This window comes from Anabrus simplex, chromosome 1, assembly GCF_040414725.1.
Source record: "Anabrus simplex isolate iqAnaSimp1 chromosome 1, ASM4041472v1, whole genome shotgun sequence".
NCBI lineage: Eukaryota > Metazoa > Arthropoda > Insecta > Orthoptera > Tettigoniidae > Anabrus > Anabrus simplex.
Window position 1 is genome coordinate 1,747,922,782 of NC_090265.1, and position 16,179 is coordinate 1,747,938,960.

Here is a 16,179-nt window from a genome sequence, read left to right on the forward strand (position 1 = left end):
TAGTAGAAGGAAGGGGTGTCCATGGTTCACATATTGGAGAAGTGAAATGAATAAAATAAGTACGGTAATTATTTTGTACCAGTGTGTGATAAAAGAAAAGAATGATGATGATTTTGGAGTATCTCCTGAACCTGCAAATAATGATTCAAGCAAATGTGAAAAAACATTGCAAGTACCAGTATTTTTATTGCTTTCAAGAGGGAATTAATTCTGACATTGAAATGAAATGGCGTATGGCTTTTAGTGCCAGGAGTGTCTGACGACAAGTTCGGCTGGCCAGGTCCAGGCCTTTTGAATTGACTCCCGTAGGCGACCTGCGCGTCATGATGAGGATGAAATGTTGATGAAGATGACGCATACACCCAGCCCCCGTGCCAGTGAAATTAAACAACTATGGTTAAAATTGCCGACCCTGATGGTAATCGAACCCGTGACCCCTGTGACCAAAGGCCAGCACGCTAACCATTTAGTCATGGAGCCGGACTCTGAGAACGATGGGCATGATTGATGGACATTAACTAAGAAAAATTATTACTCCTTTCAGAGAAACGAGTGGATTTATGCACACACACACACACACACACACACACACACACACACACACAATGCTTGGTTGTAATATGTGCCAAGAAATTACAAATTTAGGACCACAAAAACAGACGGAAATGAATTCTTCTTTTTTTTTTTTGCTAGATCTTATGGCGACGATGGGATGGGAAAGGCCTAGGAGTTGGAAGGAAGCGGCCGTGGCCTTAATTAAGGTACAGCCCCAGCATTTGCCTGGTGTGAAAATGGGAAACCACGGAAAACCATCTTCAGGGCTGCCGATAGTGGGATTCGAACCTACTATCTCCCGGATGCAAACTCACAGCCGCACGCCTCTACGCGCACGGCCAACTCGCCCGGTAACATTTCTTCTGAGTGAGCCAGTGTTAAAATCGGTACCTTTGGAGAAGGTTGTAGAAAAACAATGTATTTGAGGAAAAAAGATTTGGGACCTTATGGAATGTGAGTACCACCACATTTTTTATTACACAAAAAGCACTGTGCGTGTATATATAATCTTCTTATACCACTTTTCCCACACTCGTAGGATCACGAGTTCAAACTTTATTGCACACTTGTTTTGGCCCTGTTTCACAACTGGATGCCCTTCCTGATGCCAACCCTATGTGGAGGGATGTAATCACTATTGCGTGTTTCTGTGTTGGTTGGTAGTGTGGTGTGCTGTCTGAATATGAAGAGGAATGAGTTGGGACAAACACAAATACAAACACCCACTCCCCGAGCCAGAAGAATTAATCAGATTAAATTAAAATCCCGAAACCAGCTGGGAATCGAACAAGGGACCCTCTGAACAGAAGGTCTCAACACTGACCATTCAGCCAGGGAGTTGGACATATCGGGGTCCGCCTACGGCGCGCAGGAACCGCACGCGGATAACCACGGCGGCCGCGCGCTTTCGACTCCTCACCACCGGCAGGACGTCCCACGAACCATGCCAGTTAGACACCGACGAGCGATGAACCGACATAAATCCAACTACGAGCTTTTTAACCGCAACAACTTTAATATACGCTATTGGAGCTGGAATTACCGCGGCTGCTGGCACCAGACTTACCCTCCAATGGATACTCGTTAAAGGATTTAAAGTGTACTCATTCCGATTACGGGGTCTTGGATGAGTCCCGTATCGTTATTTTTCGTCACTACCTCCCCGTGCCGGTAGTGGGTAATTTTCGTGCCTGCTGCCTTCCTTGGATGTGGTAGCCGTTTCTCAGGCTCCCTCTCCGGAATCGAACCCTGATTCCCCGTTACCCGTTATAACCATGGTAGGCGCAGAACCTACCAACGACAGTTGATAAGGCAGACATTTAAAAGATGCATCGCCGGTACGAGGACCGTGCGATCAGCCCAAAGTTATTCAGATCACCAAGGCAAACGGACCGGACGAGCCGACCGATTGATTTTGATCTAATAAAAGCGTCCCTTCCACTTCTGGTCGGGACTCTGTTTTCATGTATTAGCTCTAGAATTACCACAGTTATCCAAGTAAAGTGGTACGATCTAAGGAACCATAACTGATTTAATGAGCCATTTGCGGTTTCACCTTAATTGGGCTTGCACCGAGACATGCATGGCTTAATCTTTGAAACAAGCATATGACTACTGGCAGGATCAACCAGGGAGCTGGCTGGCTCGAGAACCGAAACCGAACGTCGTAGCCCGCCGCCGACGAGTACGGCCTGCGGGACACAGACTTGCCGAGTGGCCGCCAACTAAAAGTTCATAGGCCGCCGAGCACGGGCTCTCACCCGGTCGGGCGTGCCTTCACTAGGAATCGGGTCCCTTCACCATCCATCGTCATGTCTCCACTTCGTCCCCTGCCGAGGCCGGCAGGACCGTACGAGAGGCGTACGACACTACATTCTCACGCCCGAGTAAGGGCGAGCGATTACCAACATTACTGAGTGCCGCATATGAGCATGAACACTGGGTGTGCAGAGGCTCGCCGCATTGCAGTCGTGGTTCTCGAAATGTTTTTTGATAGAAACAATTTCAGTAATGCTCCTTCCGCAGGTTCACCTACAGAAACCTTGTTACGACTTTTACTTCCTCTAAATAATCAAGTATGGTCATCTTTCCAGACACATCGGAAACTGCGCGAAGCAGATCCCGCGCACCGGTCCGAAGACCTCACTAAATCATTCAATCGGTAGTAGCGACGGGCGGTGTGTACAAAGGGCAGGGACGTAATCAACGCGAGCTTATGACTCGCGCTTACTGGGAATTCCTCGTTCATGGGGAACAATTGCAAGCCCCAATCCCTAGCACGAAGGAGGTTCAACGGGTTGCCCGGTCCTTTCGGACTAGGACACGCTGATTCCTTCAGTGTAGCGCGCGTGCGACCCAGAATATCTATAAGGGCATCACAGACCTGTTATTGCTCAATCTCGTGCGGCTAGAAGCCGCCTGTCCCTCTAAGAAGATGTGTTGTCGCCGGTAGCACGAACGGATACCGGATGCGACTATTTAGCAGGTTAGAGTCTCGTTCGTTATCGGAATTAACCAGACAAATCGCTCCACCAACTAAGAACGGCCATGCACCACCACCCACCGAATCAAGAAAGAGCTCTCAATCTGTCAATCCTTCCGGTGTCCGGTCCTGGTGAGGTTTCCCGTGTTGAGTCAAATTAAGCCGCAGGCTCCACTCCTGGTGGTGCCCTTCCGTCAATTCCTTTAAGTTTCAGCTTTGCAACCATACTTCCCCCGGAACCCAAAAGCTTTGGTTTCCCGGGAGCTGCCCGCCGAGTCATCGGAGGAACTTCGGCAGATCGCTAGCTGGCATCGTTTATGGTTAGAACTAGGGCAGTATCTGATTGCCTTCGAACCTCTTTCGTTCTTGATTAATGAGAACATACTTGCAAATGCTTTCACTTCGGTCCGTCTTGCGACAATCCAAGAATTTCACCTCTACGAGAGAGTGGGGGAGGGGGATGGGTGGAACACATAATAGGACAAAGATGACAGGTCAGTCCGGGAAGAGGGAGCACGGAAAGAAGAGAATCCTTTTTTATTTTTTACAATTTGCTTTACGTCGCACTGACACAGATAAGTTTTATGGCGACGATGGGATAGAAAAGGGTTAGGAGTGGGAAGGAAACGGCCGTGGCCTTAATTAAGGTACAACTCCAGCATTTTCCTGATGTGAAAATGGGAAACCATGCAAAACCATCTTCAGGGCTGTTGACAGTGAGGTTCGAACCCACTATCTCCAGAATGCAAGCTCTCAGCTGTGCGCCCCCAATTGCACAGCCAATTCGTTCGGTATAACTTTTCTTGGTAATCTAGTTTCTGGGTTCTTCATAGCGGACCAATAAAGGAGATCCTCTTCTTCTGTATAGTATCTGTGATGGACCCAAGTTGTCTAAATTATATTATTTTCTCTCATTTTTTAGCCATTTTTAACCTTTGACTTGCAGTCTCTATGCTAGCAGGGTACTATTTCTCCTATTCAATCAGGCATGTAAAACTAAAGGTAACATAATTTATTGTAATCTGCAGTACATATTGAAATTCTGAACAGTCGGCTGACTTACTTTAATTCTTAATTTCCTGGTTACGTTATTGTTCCTTGGCTCTATATGAATATAATATCAAAATACTTTGAAAGAAACAGTTTTTTCAGTATCTCATAGTAACTATTGAAATTGTACTTAGGGGAAGTGTTTGTAGACATACACACTTAAAGCAGTGTAAAGGCCAAATGGAGAAAGAACAAATACGAAAGTATAAGCACAATGTCCACATCTTCACAAACTTTTGTCTTCAAGTAGATAGAAGAACTGGGATTGGTGAGGAGAGAGCCTACGTCCACCTCTGCTCAGTCTCCGATAAGTTCATTTCTGCTTCCCAGCTTCAGGAGCGTGGGAATCAATGCTCATTGAGGGACCATCTAAACAGATCTTCAGTCTTCTTTCTTGCATTTCCAATATCTTTCCGGCTTTCTTCAATCCTAAACTTCCCAAATGAAGACTGAACATCTGTTAAGATGACCCCCCCCCCCCATTGAGTGTTGAAGGACACTGGAGGACGTCATTAACAACAGAATATATCTCAATAAGACAGAATGGAAGAGCCTCGCCAACAGTACCTAGGAACCTGGAAATGTAAAATGATGATGACCTCAGTTCTATTTCCAGAATTTTATGAAAATTGGCCCATTATTAAAGTGCGGCCCATGATCATGCCTAAGGATTCCAATGTGGCTCTTGAACAGGGGCATATTCTCCTTGCATGCAAGGCATTCATTGCATGTGTTATGATAGGGCGAAGAGCTGTCTGAAGTACAATTCGAGGTTGTTTCAAGTCAAGTATTGACAATTTCATCCCTCAGTTCAAAATTTCTGCACAACTGCACCAGTTCCCTTGCTTGACTATGTGTGGTACTGGTGTAGTACAAACTGAAATTAATAATATAGTCAAAACAAAACTTAAAAAAGGACAATTTAGTGGCAGTAGTGTGAAGGGAACAATGATATACAGTTGTAAGAGCCTAAAATCCCAGCAATGTACTTCCAGGAGTACTTCCCTGAAAATGTGTTGGAGTGTGCAGCACTCTGTACTAGCCAGTACTACCAGTGAGAGAAGAATGAAGAATTGAAACCTCTTCTTACACCAATGGCAATTAAAGTATTTCTTGGTATTCTTTGTATGCTACATTGCATAAAATGTCCACAGTGGGATTGGCATGGATTCCAGAGCCATTTTTATCATGGTTAAGACCTAGCACTGGCATTTGTGAGGGTTTATTTTCTGCTGAAGTTTGAATTTTAATATTTTTAATAAAAAATAATCTATCCAGACCAAGTGAATACTTAAAAAAGGAAATAATATTAATGACCTGGAGCTATAAAGAGTATAAAAAGTAATACATTTTTGAAAGCACTACATAATATTTTTTGTTAATTTTCTTCACACTTCGTAAAATGCAGGCCGCCATTTGGAAAGTAACACTGTGCAATCATCTTGATCCTTCTTTTCTTGACTTCTAATAATTCTTCATCCTTTCACTTTGCTGTTTCCTCATCCATTGTGTCTAGATGTTACCTTTCCTTTTCTCCTTCTCCCAGAAACCCTTGAAACTTTATATCAATCTTCTGAACATTGTTCTGTCTTGTAGTATATCTTCTGTTATTCCTATCTCTGTCATATCTTGTTTTACTCCTTGGACCATGTGGTTCCTGACTATTCTTAGCCCAGTATTCCTTCATCTTTGCGCCGTGGGTTGCTTTCCTTTCTTGAGTCCACTTCACATTTTTCCATAAAGATGTGACGGTATGATTTTATGGCCGGCTTGTCATGGAGCCTGTTGCCAAGCATTTTAGAGCTGCTGCCAGCAGGTAGTTAGACCGCTCCCGACCTGGAGAATAGGCGCCTTTTGTAGCTGCTCCTCTAGAGAACAAACGCTACGTTCCTCTCTGTATTAACTCCCAGAAAGAGTGCATCATCTGCCAACTGCACTGTACTGATGGTCTCCATCTCTGCCGAAGTTGCCATTAAGGACTTACGCACACTTCCATGACTGATCAAAGTTATTTATAGAGTGGCCCAAAGACCACGAAAATATAACCAAGATTGTGAGTCCTGGAGGCATCTCTTCCGCTCTCTCCACCATTGGGAATCTGAAACTCCTCTTCCGTCTTTGAGACCGTTGACCAGGTTTCACCTAGTAACCCTAGGCAGGAGCCCTTACAGAGTACTACCATCCGGAGCCAGATGGACCCACGTTTTTTAACGACATGTTACTCCTCCCTTTCCTCCTTCCTCATCAATTGCGAGATGAGGCCCCGGAATTGGAACTGGCAATGGTAGATGATCTTCCAGCAGAGTTCTGGCGCTCTCAATGGTGAGATGCGGCAATATGGCTAAAACACAGCTTTTCAACCAGATCATTAAAGAAGGTCAAATACCATCAGAATGGCGAAGGAGCATTACCATACCAATCGTCAAGAAGAAGGGAAGTCCTGCCGATTGTTCTAATTGTCGCCCGATCAGACTTCTGAGCCACGCGATGAAGGTTTTCAAATGTATTCTCAACAAAAGGATTCACGAGATAGCCAAACTTACAATGAACTAAGTTGGATTTGTGAAAAATTTTTGCATAACAGATGCAATCCACACTGCACGGCAGTTAGTTGAGAAACACTGTGAAGAGAATAAGCCCCTTCATCTCGCTTTTCTGGATCTTGAGAAGACCTTTGATTGGGTACCACATGACCTAATCTGGTTACCGCTATGAGAAAGCATTCCAGAGCACCTTACTAAGTAGGTACAGATGCTCTACATAGAACCAAGGAGTTATATTCAAACTGCCGCAGGAGCGTCCGATGATTTCCGCATCGCTGTAGGAGTCCAACAGCATTATCAACACTGCTGTTCATTCTTGTGATGGATATTGTTACATCAGACCTGCACAAGCTATTACCATGGAACCTTCTCTATGCTGATGATGTCATGTTAGCTGCTGAGAATAAGCTTGATCTCCAGAACCAAACATAAGAGTGGAACAACTTACTAGCGCAATATGGCCTTTGCCTCAACAAAAAGAAGACAGGATACATGACATTAGATCCTCAAGAAGTTGGAACCATCCACGTTGACGGTGAATACCTACCACGAGTAGAGAAGTTTAAATATCTGGGCTCCACAATCCCTGACAATGGCCGAGTTACTGACAAGGACAACACAAGGATACACGTAGCCTGGCTGAAGTGGCAAATGACAACGGGCATCACCTGCAACTGCCAGAACAAGAACCATCTGAAATCTAAGATCTACTGGACTTATCCGTCCTGTTGCTCTCTATGGCACCGAGTTTTGGCCAGCTACAAAGGAGGTAGAATGCCAACTGAGCATCATGAAGACGAAGATGCTTACGTGGACAGCTGGCATTACTAGACTGGATCATATTTCAAATGACGATATTAGGAAACGTTTTGGCGTTGCACTGATCCAGAAGAAAATGCAAGAAAATTGTCTGCACTGCTTTGGGCATATGTTGTGTGCAGAAGACAATACATTGGCGAAGTCAGCATATACATTGGAAGTCACTGGAAAGAGGCCCAAGGGATGACCAAGACAGCAATGGACCAATGCAATACACAATGACCTGAAAGCTGTAAGACTACATCAGACATGGCCCAAGACCGAATTAAATAGAGACAACAAATCCACACAGCGGACCCTGCCACCAGGCAGGACAAATGCTAAAGTAGTCCACTTCACTACTTATCTGCTTTTTTATTTTCACATGGCATTTCACATCTTTATGTGTATAAAGCATGAAAAATAATACGACAGAAATAAAGCTACACCCAGTAGTATTACACATTGGAGAACTATAAATAAATGCATCATCGTATTAACTTAAATGGCTACACAAACTGACAAACAACCTGTTTTCTAGGCTTTGAGTGGTCTGTTGTCATTGTACAGTGTGCATGTTATGATCTGGTGCGCTGCGCCCTGACTTGGAACACTGGACTCTTATTATTTTTTCAAGCACGATGTAGAGAATCCACTAAATGTAAACCATGAATGCTACTTTAATTCTATTAGCAGATCTGAATCTAAAAGCAATATATCTGATGTGAATCCACCAAGTGTGTTTTTAATTATATACAGACAAAACAAATTTGGAGAAAATAAATATACCATTTGTGAATCTGATATTAGATGTCCCTATAGGAATAGATCATTATAATACTGTGTGTTTATGATTGATGCAGTACAGTACATACACTTTTACTAGTTTTATTCATTTTCAATTTTTAAAATGGGTTATGTGAAGTTAACAACACTTAATCTGTTACCAATGGAATGTTTTGTTCTTAGATATTTTTCACTTTATTAGATCTCTAATAGACTAATAAATATACAGTAATATTCTTATTGTTTCTATTTTTCTTAATATTCAGACTTGCAGTTTCCTAATGCCAAGCCAATAAGTTTGGAATATCTAATTGTTGTTTGACCGGCCAAGTTGGCCATGCAGTTAGGGGCGTGCAGCTATGAGCTTGCATCCAGATGATAGTGGGTTCAAACTCCACTGTCGGTAGCCCTGAAGATGGCTTTCCATGGTTTCCCCATTTTCACACCATGCAAATGCTGGGGCTGTACCTTAATTAAGCCCACGGTTGCTTCCTTACCACTCCCAGTCCTCTCCTATCCCATCATCGCCATAAGACCTATTTGTGTCATTGGGACGTAAAGAAAATTGTAAAATAAAAAAAATTTAAAATGTTGTTTACTTTTTTACTCTTTTGAATGTATTCTTCCTTGGTGGATTTCTTTTATTTCCCAATAATATCTATATGAGCAGCAAATTCAAGAACTTGTACCAACTTGTAAAATATCATCCTCTTTTAGTTCTTCAGTGCTGAATAAGCCTTCTCTATTGCATTACGATTATTGTTCGAATTGTTTTTATCAAAATTATCAACTTTCTCTTTGATTTTGCTCAGAAGTCGACAGGGAGTTGTGGGTGCGTATATGGCGTCAGACTCCAGCTGGAAAACTCTCTTCCTTGGACTCAAAACACTTGTTCCTCCACCACGCTCAGTGGTTGTCGCTGAACGTGACCAAAGCCGTAAGAGGAGGAGCTCGGCCTGTACAGCTACGGCTGGTGCTGCAATTGAAGGGAACACTGGCCTCACACCTACCTCTCTCTCAACCACTGTTACTATTGTACCACCAGCCTCAGGTAAATAATAATGTATTGTTACATTTGTGAAAGAATATTCCTCATTGTCAATGTTCAGCATGTAATAGACAATACCACCCTCACTACTGTTCTTTGATAATTCTTTAAAACCAATAATATTCTCATCTTGCTTGCTTAACCCTCTTAGTGGCAGAACCAGAATATGCCTAGTAGAATATTCTTCATCTTCTTTGGCATTTCCCCATTATTTGTACAAGATCATGTTACACTATCTAACAAAGTCATTTTCCAAGTATAATATATTGATTTATAGCTTTTTAACAGGTTCCCATTTAAAGTCTGGCTCCTTGAAAGAATGGTCAGCATTCTGATCTTTGGTTCAGATGGTCCTGGGTTCAATTCCCAGCCAGGATAGTTTATTCTTCTGGCTAAGGGACTGGATGTTTGTTGGTCTTGATACAATTCTCTTCTTATTCTTCTTCATGCCACACAGGCACTACAACCACCACCACCACCACCACCACAATACACACTTTCCAAACTTCATAGAGGATGGTCGTGAAGTTGTACGTACTCTTAAAACAATAATCACCACCACCACTTTCTGAATTTCATTTTAAAGATATAAGAATTTTAGGATTTTAATCTCAGGAGGGGATACCATATTTCTGTGTTAGATGTCTGGAAGATTTATAAGCATTTCATTGAAGTCTGGCTTGCATATCATAAAGATTCATTGATTAATAAATGTTTTCTCCAAGGATTCTCTCTATACAAACTTTTATTTTATTTTTTTGTTAATAAATGACACACATAATGTATTCTGTCTTTGCACTTAGATCTTAGTCTGGACTGGAAGAATAAATAATGCAATATATAATAAATTATGTCTCATTTCAAAGGAAAAAAATTCAAAAATTTGCATTAAATTCAGAAACAGTTCAGGAGTTTAACCTTGGGCTTTTGGTATTCTTAATTTTCATAAAATTAAGAATCTTACGCAGAACTGCCAGAAGACTGGATTCACGTGTTTCAATCTGACCGAGTGAAACCATTGCCTTTTCAAGTTATCGATGTAGACCAGGTACTCTTGCGAAAATGGACCTTATTTTTGAAGCTTATGTTCAAAAAGAAATGTCCCTTTCCCTTGAGACCTATTGGGCAGATACTGTTTGAAGCAGGTCACACTCGCCTAATATGGCACAGATCTACCTACAATGGTGCCTGGGAATCAAATGTTGTAAGGTCTGTCAATCCCACAAGGAGCCAAGTATTTGCAGTAGGCAAATTTCTCCTTCCAGGTCTCCATTATAAAGAACAGCGACCAAATTCTCAGGAGAAATACAGAGATCTGTTACATTTAGCTCAATTCTGTGGTCCAAAAGGCAGAGATTTCTTCATCTCATTTCCACATAACTGAGTTCAAAAAGACTTTATATCATGTGACTTTTTATTATCATTGTCCAAGGATAGAACATAGCCTTATAAAATCTAATTCATTTATTGTAAACTTGACAACTAATTTAACACCATTTACTCTTGAAAATGTGATCAGAGTGACGAAGGGACATACTTACTTCTTCAATGAGATGTGACATTCAGCATTTTTGTGCTTTTCATTCTGCACTTAATCTAAAAATATCACTTTAGGAAAGGTTCATTTTTACTGGATTCATTGTGTACCCTGTTTATATACTCAGTTTATGAATGAGATGGGTTAGATAGTTAACCATTAAAATACCTATGACTGGAATTATGAGTCTTTGCTTTTATATTTTCATTTTCTGGCAAAGTGCATCCAAATGACATCCATCATTTTTGCAGTAGGCTCTTCATATGCATCCATCTGTACAATACATTAATCAGACCAAAAGTTGAATATGCAAGCATCTATGACTGAAAAAAAATTGCAAGAAATTCTTAGAATATCCAGATTACCTAAGAAGAGCCAACTATCTGCACTTGATATGGTATCGGTAACTTCTTCTAAATTTTGAAATAGATAGTCTAGAAACACTAAGAAAAAGAGATACTATGAAATTCTTTTTCAAAATTATAAACTGTTCAATTGATATTCAGAATTTCTTTCTCTCTTAAAATTCAAATTCCATGTATCACACATCAATTCTAGCTAAAACATCACGTTTGCAAACAAAAGGACATTGGCTCACATAAATTTACTGCTGAACAAACAATGTAATACCTTCAACAGTGTTGTTCATAGGAATAATACTGTAGATTTCAATACTCTTTTGCCTGATATTTTTACCAGAATTCCTTACCAATGACAACAGAAAATCTGTTCAAATTTTGTAAAATTGTAAACTTTATATGGTAATTGTTTTACGATTACTTCAGTTTGTTCAGCATAGCTTTTATTAGAATTACACCAATTTCATTTTTACTTTATTTTAATAAATATTATAGTTTTCTATATTTTAATATAGTATTAGTTTCCAAGTATTGTCCTGTATAAATTTGACACCACTGTATTGGGGATATCAAATCCTGTAATGTGGAAGGAAGGAAAGAAAGAAAGAAAGACTTAGCTGTTGATGGTAATGCGTTACAAAACAAACATCAAGGAAGCTTTTGCACTTACTTCTTATTACCAGCACCTTCTTCTTGACAATATACAGGATGAACCAAAATTCATGCACTCGGGCATCGCAGCACAACTCCTCACATTCCAGCAATAAAAAAAATGTCTCTCACAAAAGTTTGTCCTGTGAGTATATCCGGCAGAAAAAGGACATTGAAGAGTGGTAATCTGGCAATATTGTAACCACATGTAGGGTAACTACCTCTGTCAGCACATATTAGTTGTGCTGTACAGTTGGTGCAGTGGATAGAGTTTTGGGTTAGCATACAGGAAGTCAAGGGGTCGATCCTGGGTTGAGGCGTATGTTTTTTATTTCGTAAATGTAGTCCGGGTGGTATGGTATCTGGCATCTTAAACGTCAACAGCGATTGCAGCGGGTCATCTAGAAACCATTTGCACTTACATACTACGATCCTAGAAATAGACGAACAATCGTTTTCATTGGTCAGCTTTGAAAGACGCCCTTTCCACGTTGTGGGCGTGAATTTATTCGTTGTTGACAATTAATATGCCGGGTACCGTACCACCTGTTATTTTAATAACTCACGGGCAAAAATGCTTGTCATTTTTATCCATCTTTCATCATACATTCAGTATAATATCCCTTAATCACGAGGAATTATGGATGTTTCAGTGGGGGTATGTTCATTCCTTGTAGGTCGTTAAGACTAATACTGTTTTCTTAACGTGGAATGAGCTACAGCAAGAAGGTAGAATTTTTGGGTATGGGGGGAAACAGCCCACACTCCCTGCCAGAACTCCAAATCCACTTTGTTATAGTATTATGGCAGGGCATTGTGTTATATGTTTATTAGTTCTAGAATTGATATGAATAATTAAAAGGGAAAGGTAGACGCAGCACATAGGAAAATCAAGGAAACCTTTCGAGAAAGGAAAACTAGGTGTATGAATATTAAGAGCTCAGATGGAAAACTACTTCTAGGGAAAGAAGACAAGTCAGAAAGATGGCAGGAACATATCCAACAGTTGTATCAAGGTAAAGAAGTAGATGATAAGGCTCTGGAACAAGAGTAGGCTGTTGATGCTGATGACATGGGAGACCCAATTTTGGGATCAGAATTCGACAGAGCTTTGACAGACTTAAGTAGGAACAAAACACTGGGAATTGATGACATATCCTCAGAATTACAGACTGCCCTAGGAGAAACCAGCATGGCGAAGTTATTCTGTTTAGTTTGTAAGATGTATGATACAGGAGGATATAGGATACAGGATTTTTGTACAATATGTACAAAAATCAGTCTGCAGTGATAAGAGGCAAAAATCCAGAAAGGAGTGAGACAAGGCTGCACTTTGTCCCCTCTCCTTTTCAATGTTTACATAGATCTAGATCTAGAAAAGGCATCCGATAATATTGATTGGAACAAGCTATTTGAGATTCTGAAGGTGATGGGGATCAGATACCAAAAACGAAGAATTATCTACAATCTGTATAAAAATCAGTCTGCAGTGATAAGAATCGAGAGCTTTGAAAATGAAACAGCAATCCAGAAAGGAGTGAAGCAAGGCTGCAGTTTGTTCCTCCGTCCTTTTTAATGTTTATATAGAACAGGCAGTAATGGAAATCAAAGAGGAATTTGGAAAGGGAATCACAATCCAAGGAGAGGAAATCAAAACCCTGAGATTTGCTGGTGATATCGTTATTTTATCTGATACTGCAAAAGATCTAGAGAAATTCCTGAATGGTATGGATGGAGTCTCATATAAGAAGTACAAGATGAAAATAAATAAGTCCAAAACAAAAGTAATGGAGTGCAGTCAAACGAAATCAGGTGAAGCAGGTAATATTAGATTAGGAAATGAAGTCCTAAAGGAAGTAGACGAATATTGTTAGTTGAGTAGTAAAACAACTAATGATGGCAGAAGTAAGGAGGACATAAAATGCAGACTAGCACAAGCAAGGAAGAGCTTTCTTAAGAAAAGAAATTTGCTCACCCCAAACACTGATATGAGAATTAGAAAGATGTTTCTGAAGACTTTTATCTGGAGCGTGGCATTGTATGGAAGTGAAACATGGATGATAACTAGCTCAGAAAGAAAGAGAATAGAAGCTTTTGAACTGTGGCATCACAGAAGAATGCTGAAGGTGAGGTGGATAGATCAAATCACAAATGAAGAGATACTGAATCGAACTGGTGAGAAGAGATCAATTTGGCTCAATTTGATGAAAAAAAGAGATAGAATGACAGGACACATCTTAAAACACCCAGGACTTGTTCAGTTGGTTTTTGAAGGAAGTGTAGATGGTAAGAACAGTAGGGGTAGACCAAGGTATGAATATGACAAGCAGATTAGAGCAGATGTAAGATGCAATAGTTACGTAGAAATGAAAAGCTTAGGAGAGGATAGGGTGGCTGCATCAAACCAGTATATGAACTGATGACCCAACAACAATATGATACAGGAGAAGTGCCATCCAGTTTTCAGCAGAATGTTGTTATACCAATTCCCAAGAAAGCCGTTGCTGACAAGTGTGGAAACTACCGCACCATTAGTTTAGTATCTCGCCAGCAAAATTTTAACACGTATTATTTACAGAAGAATGGAAAGACAAGTTGAAACTCAGTTGGGAGAATCTATTTGGCTTCAGAAGAAATGTGGGAACACGTGAAGCAATTCTGAATTTACGGCTGATCTTAGAAGACCGAATTAAGAAGGACAAGCCCATGTTCATGGTGTTTGTAGATCTAGAAAAGACATTCGATAATGTTGACTTACCAGGTGAGTTGACCATGTGGTTAGGAGCGCATGGCTGTGAGCTTGCATCTGGGAAATAGTGGGTTCGAATCCCACTGTCGGCAGCCTTGAAGATGGTTTTCCATGGTTTCCCATTTTCATACCAGGCAAATGCTGGGACTGTACCTTAATTAAGGCCACAGCTGATTCCTTCCAACTCCTAGGCCTTTCCTATCCCATCATCGCCATAAGACCTATCTGTGTCGGTGTGACGTAAAGCCACTAGCAAAAAAAAATTAATGTTGACTGGACCAAACTATTTGAGATTCTGAAGGTGATCAGGATCAGATACCGAGAAATAAGAATTATCTACAATCTGTACAAAAATCAGTCTGCAGTGATACAAATCGAGGATTTTGTAAAAGAGGCAGCAATACAGACAGGAATGAGACAGGGCTGCAGTTTGTCCCCTCTCCTTTTCAATGTTTACATAGAACAGGTGATAAAGGAAATCAAAGAGGAATTTGGAAAGGGAATCAAAGTCCAAGGAGAGGAAATCAAAACCTTGAGATTTGCTGATGATATTGTTATTTTATCTGACTCTGCAAAAGAAGATCTGGAGAAATTGCTGAATGGTAAGGACAGAGTCTTGGGGAAGAAATACAAGCTAAAAATAAACAAGTACAAAACAAAAGTAATGGAGTGCAGACAAAGAAAGTCAGGTGATGCAGCAAAATATTAGACTATGAAATGAAGTCTTAAAGGAAGTAAATGAATATTGTTACTTGGATAGTAAAATAACTAACAATGGTAGAAGTAAAACACATAAAATGCAGACTAACACAAACAAGGAAGAGCTTTCTTAAGAAAAGAAATTTGTTCACCTCGAACATTGATATAGGAATTAGAAAGATGTTTTTGAAGACTTTTGTCTGGAGCATGGGATTGTATGGAAGTGGAACATTAACGATAATTAGCACAGAAAGAAAGAAGAATAGAAGCTTTTGAAATGTTGTGTTACAGAAGAATGCTGAAGGTGAGATGGGTAGATAGGATCACTAATGAAGAGATACTGCATCGAATTGGTGAGAAAAGATCAATTTGGCTAAATTTGATGAGGACATGAGGTAGAATGATAGGACACATCTTAAGACACCCAGGTTTTGTACAGCTGTTTTTTGAGGGAAGTGTAGATAGTAAGAACAGTAGGGGTAGACCAAGGTATGGATATGACAAGCAGATTAGAGCAGATGTAGGATGTATTGGTTATGTAGAAATGAAAGGTTAGCACAGGATAGGGTGTTATGGAAGGCTGCATCAAACCAGTCTATGGACTGATGACTCAAACAATAATTAAAAGTGATTTTATAAAAGAGTAAATAATGCTGTGAATTGTGAAAAACATTACTGATTCTCAAGTATTTTGATGTTAAATGGATTAGTTTCTATTAATCTATAAGGCTAATTTCATGGTTCAAGATATATCAGCAAAAAGTTGTTGTTACATAGAAGAAAGTTTCACATAAGGATCATGCTAAGTTAAAGAGCTTGCACCTAATAAATCAGTAATTTATGAGATTAGTTATCCCTTTCCCACCCTGACATGAAGGGGAGGAGGAGGGCAGAAGCAAACGTATTCAGTTATGAATATTTG

At 40.4% G+C, this 16,179-nt stretch overlaps 1 protein-coding gene across 1 annotated transcript in view; it reads left to right on the forward strand.

Annotated features, from left to right (window-relative positions):
* The window catches only part of LOC136858742 (bone morphogenetic protein 10), a 59,646-nt gene that overhangs the window by 24,260 nt on the left and 19,207 nt on the right, over window positions 1–16,179 (forward strand). Inside the window, exon 3 of the mRNA XM_067138501.2 lies at window positions 9,027–9,265. Coding sequence (XP_066994602.2) covers window positions 9,027–9,265 — 239 coding nt within the window. The remainder of the gene's footprint in view (window positions 1–9,026; window positions 9,266–16,179) is intronic.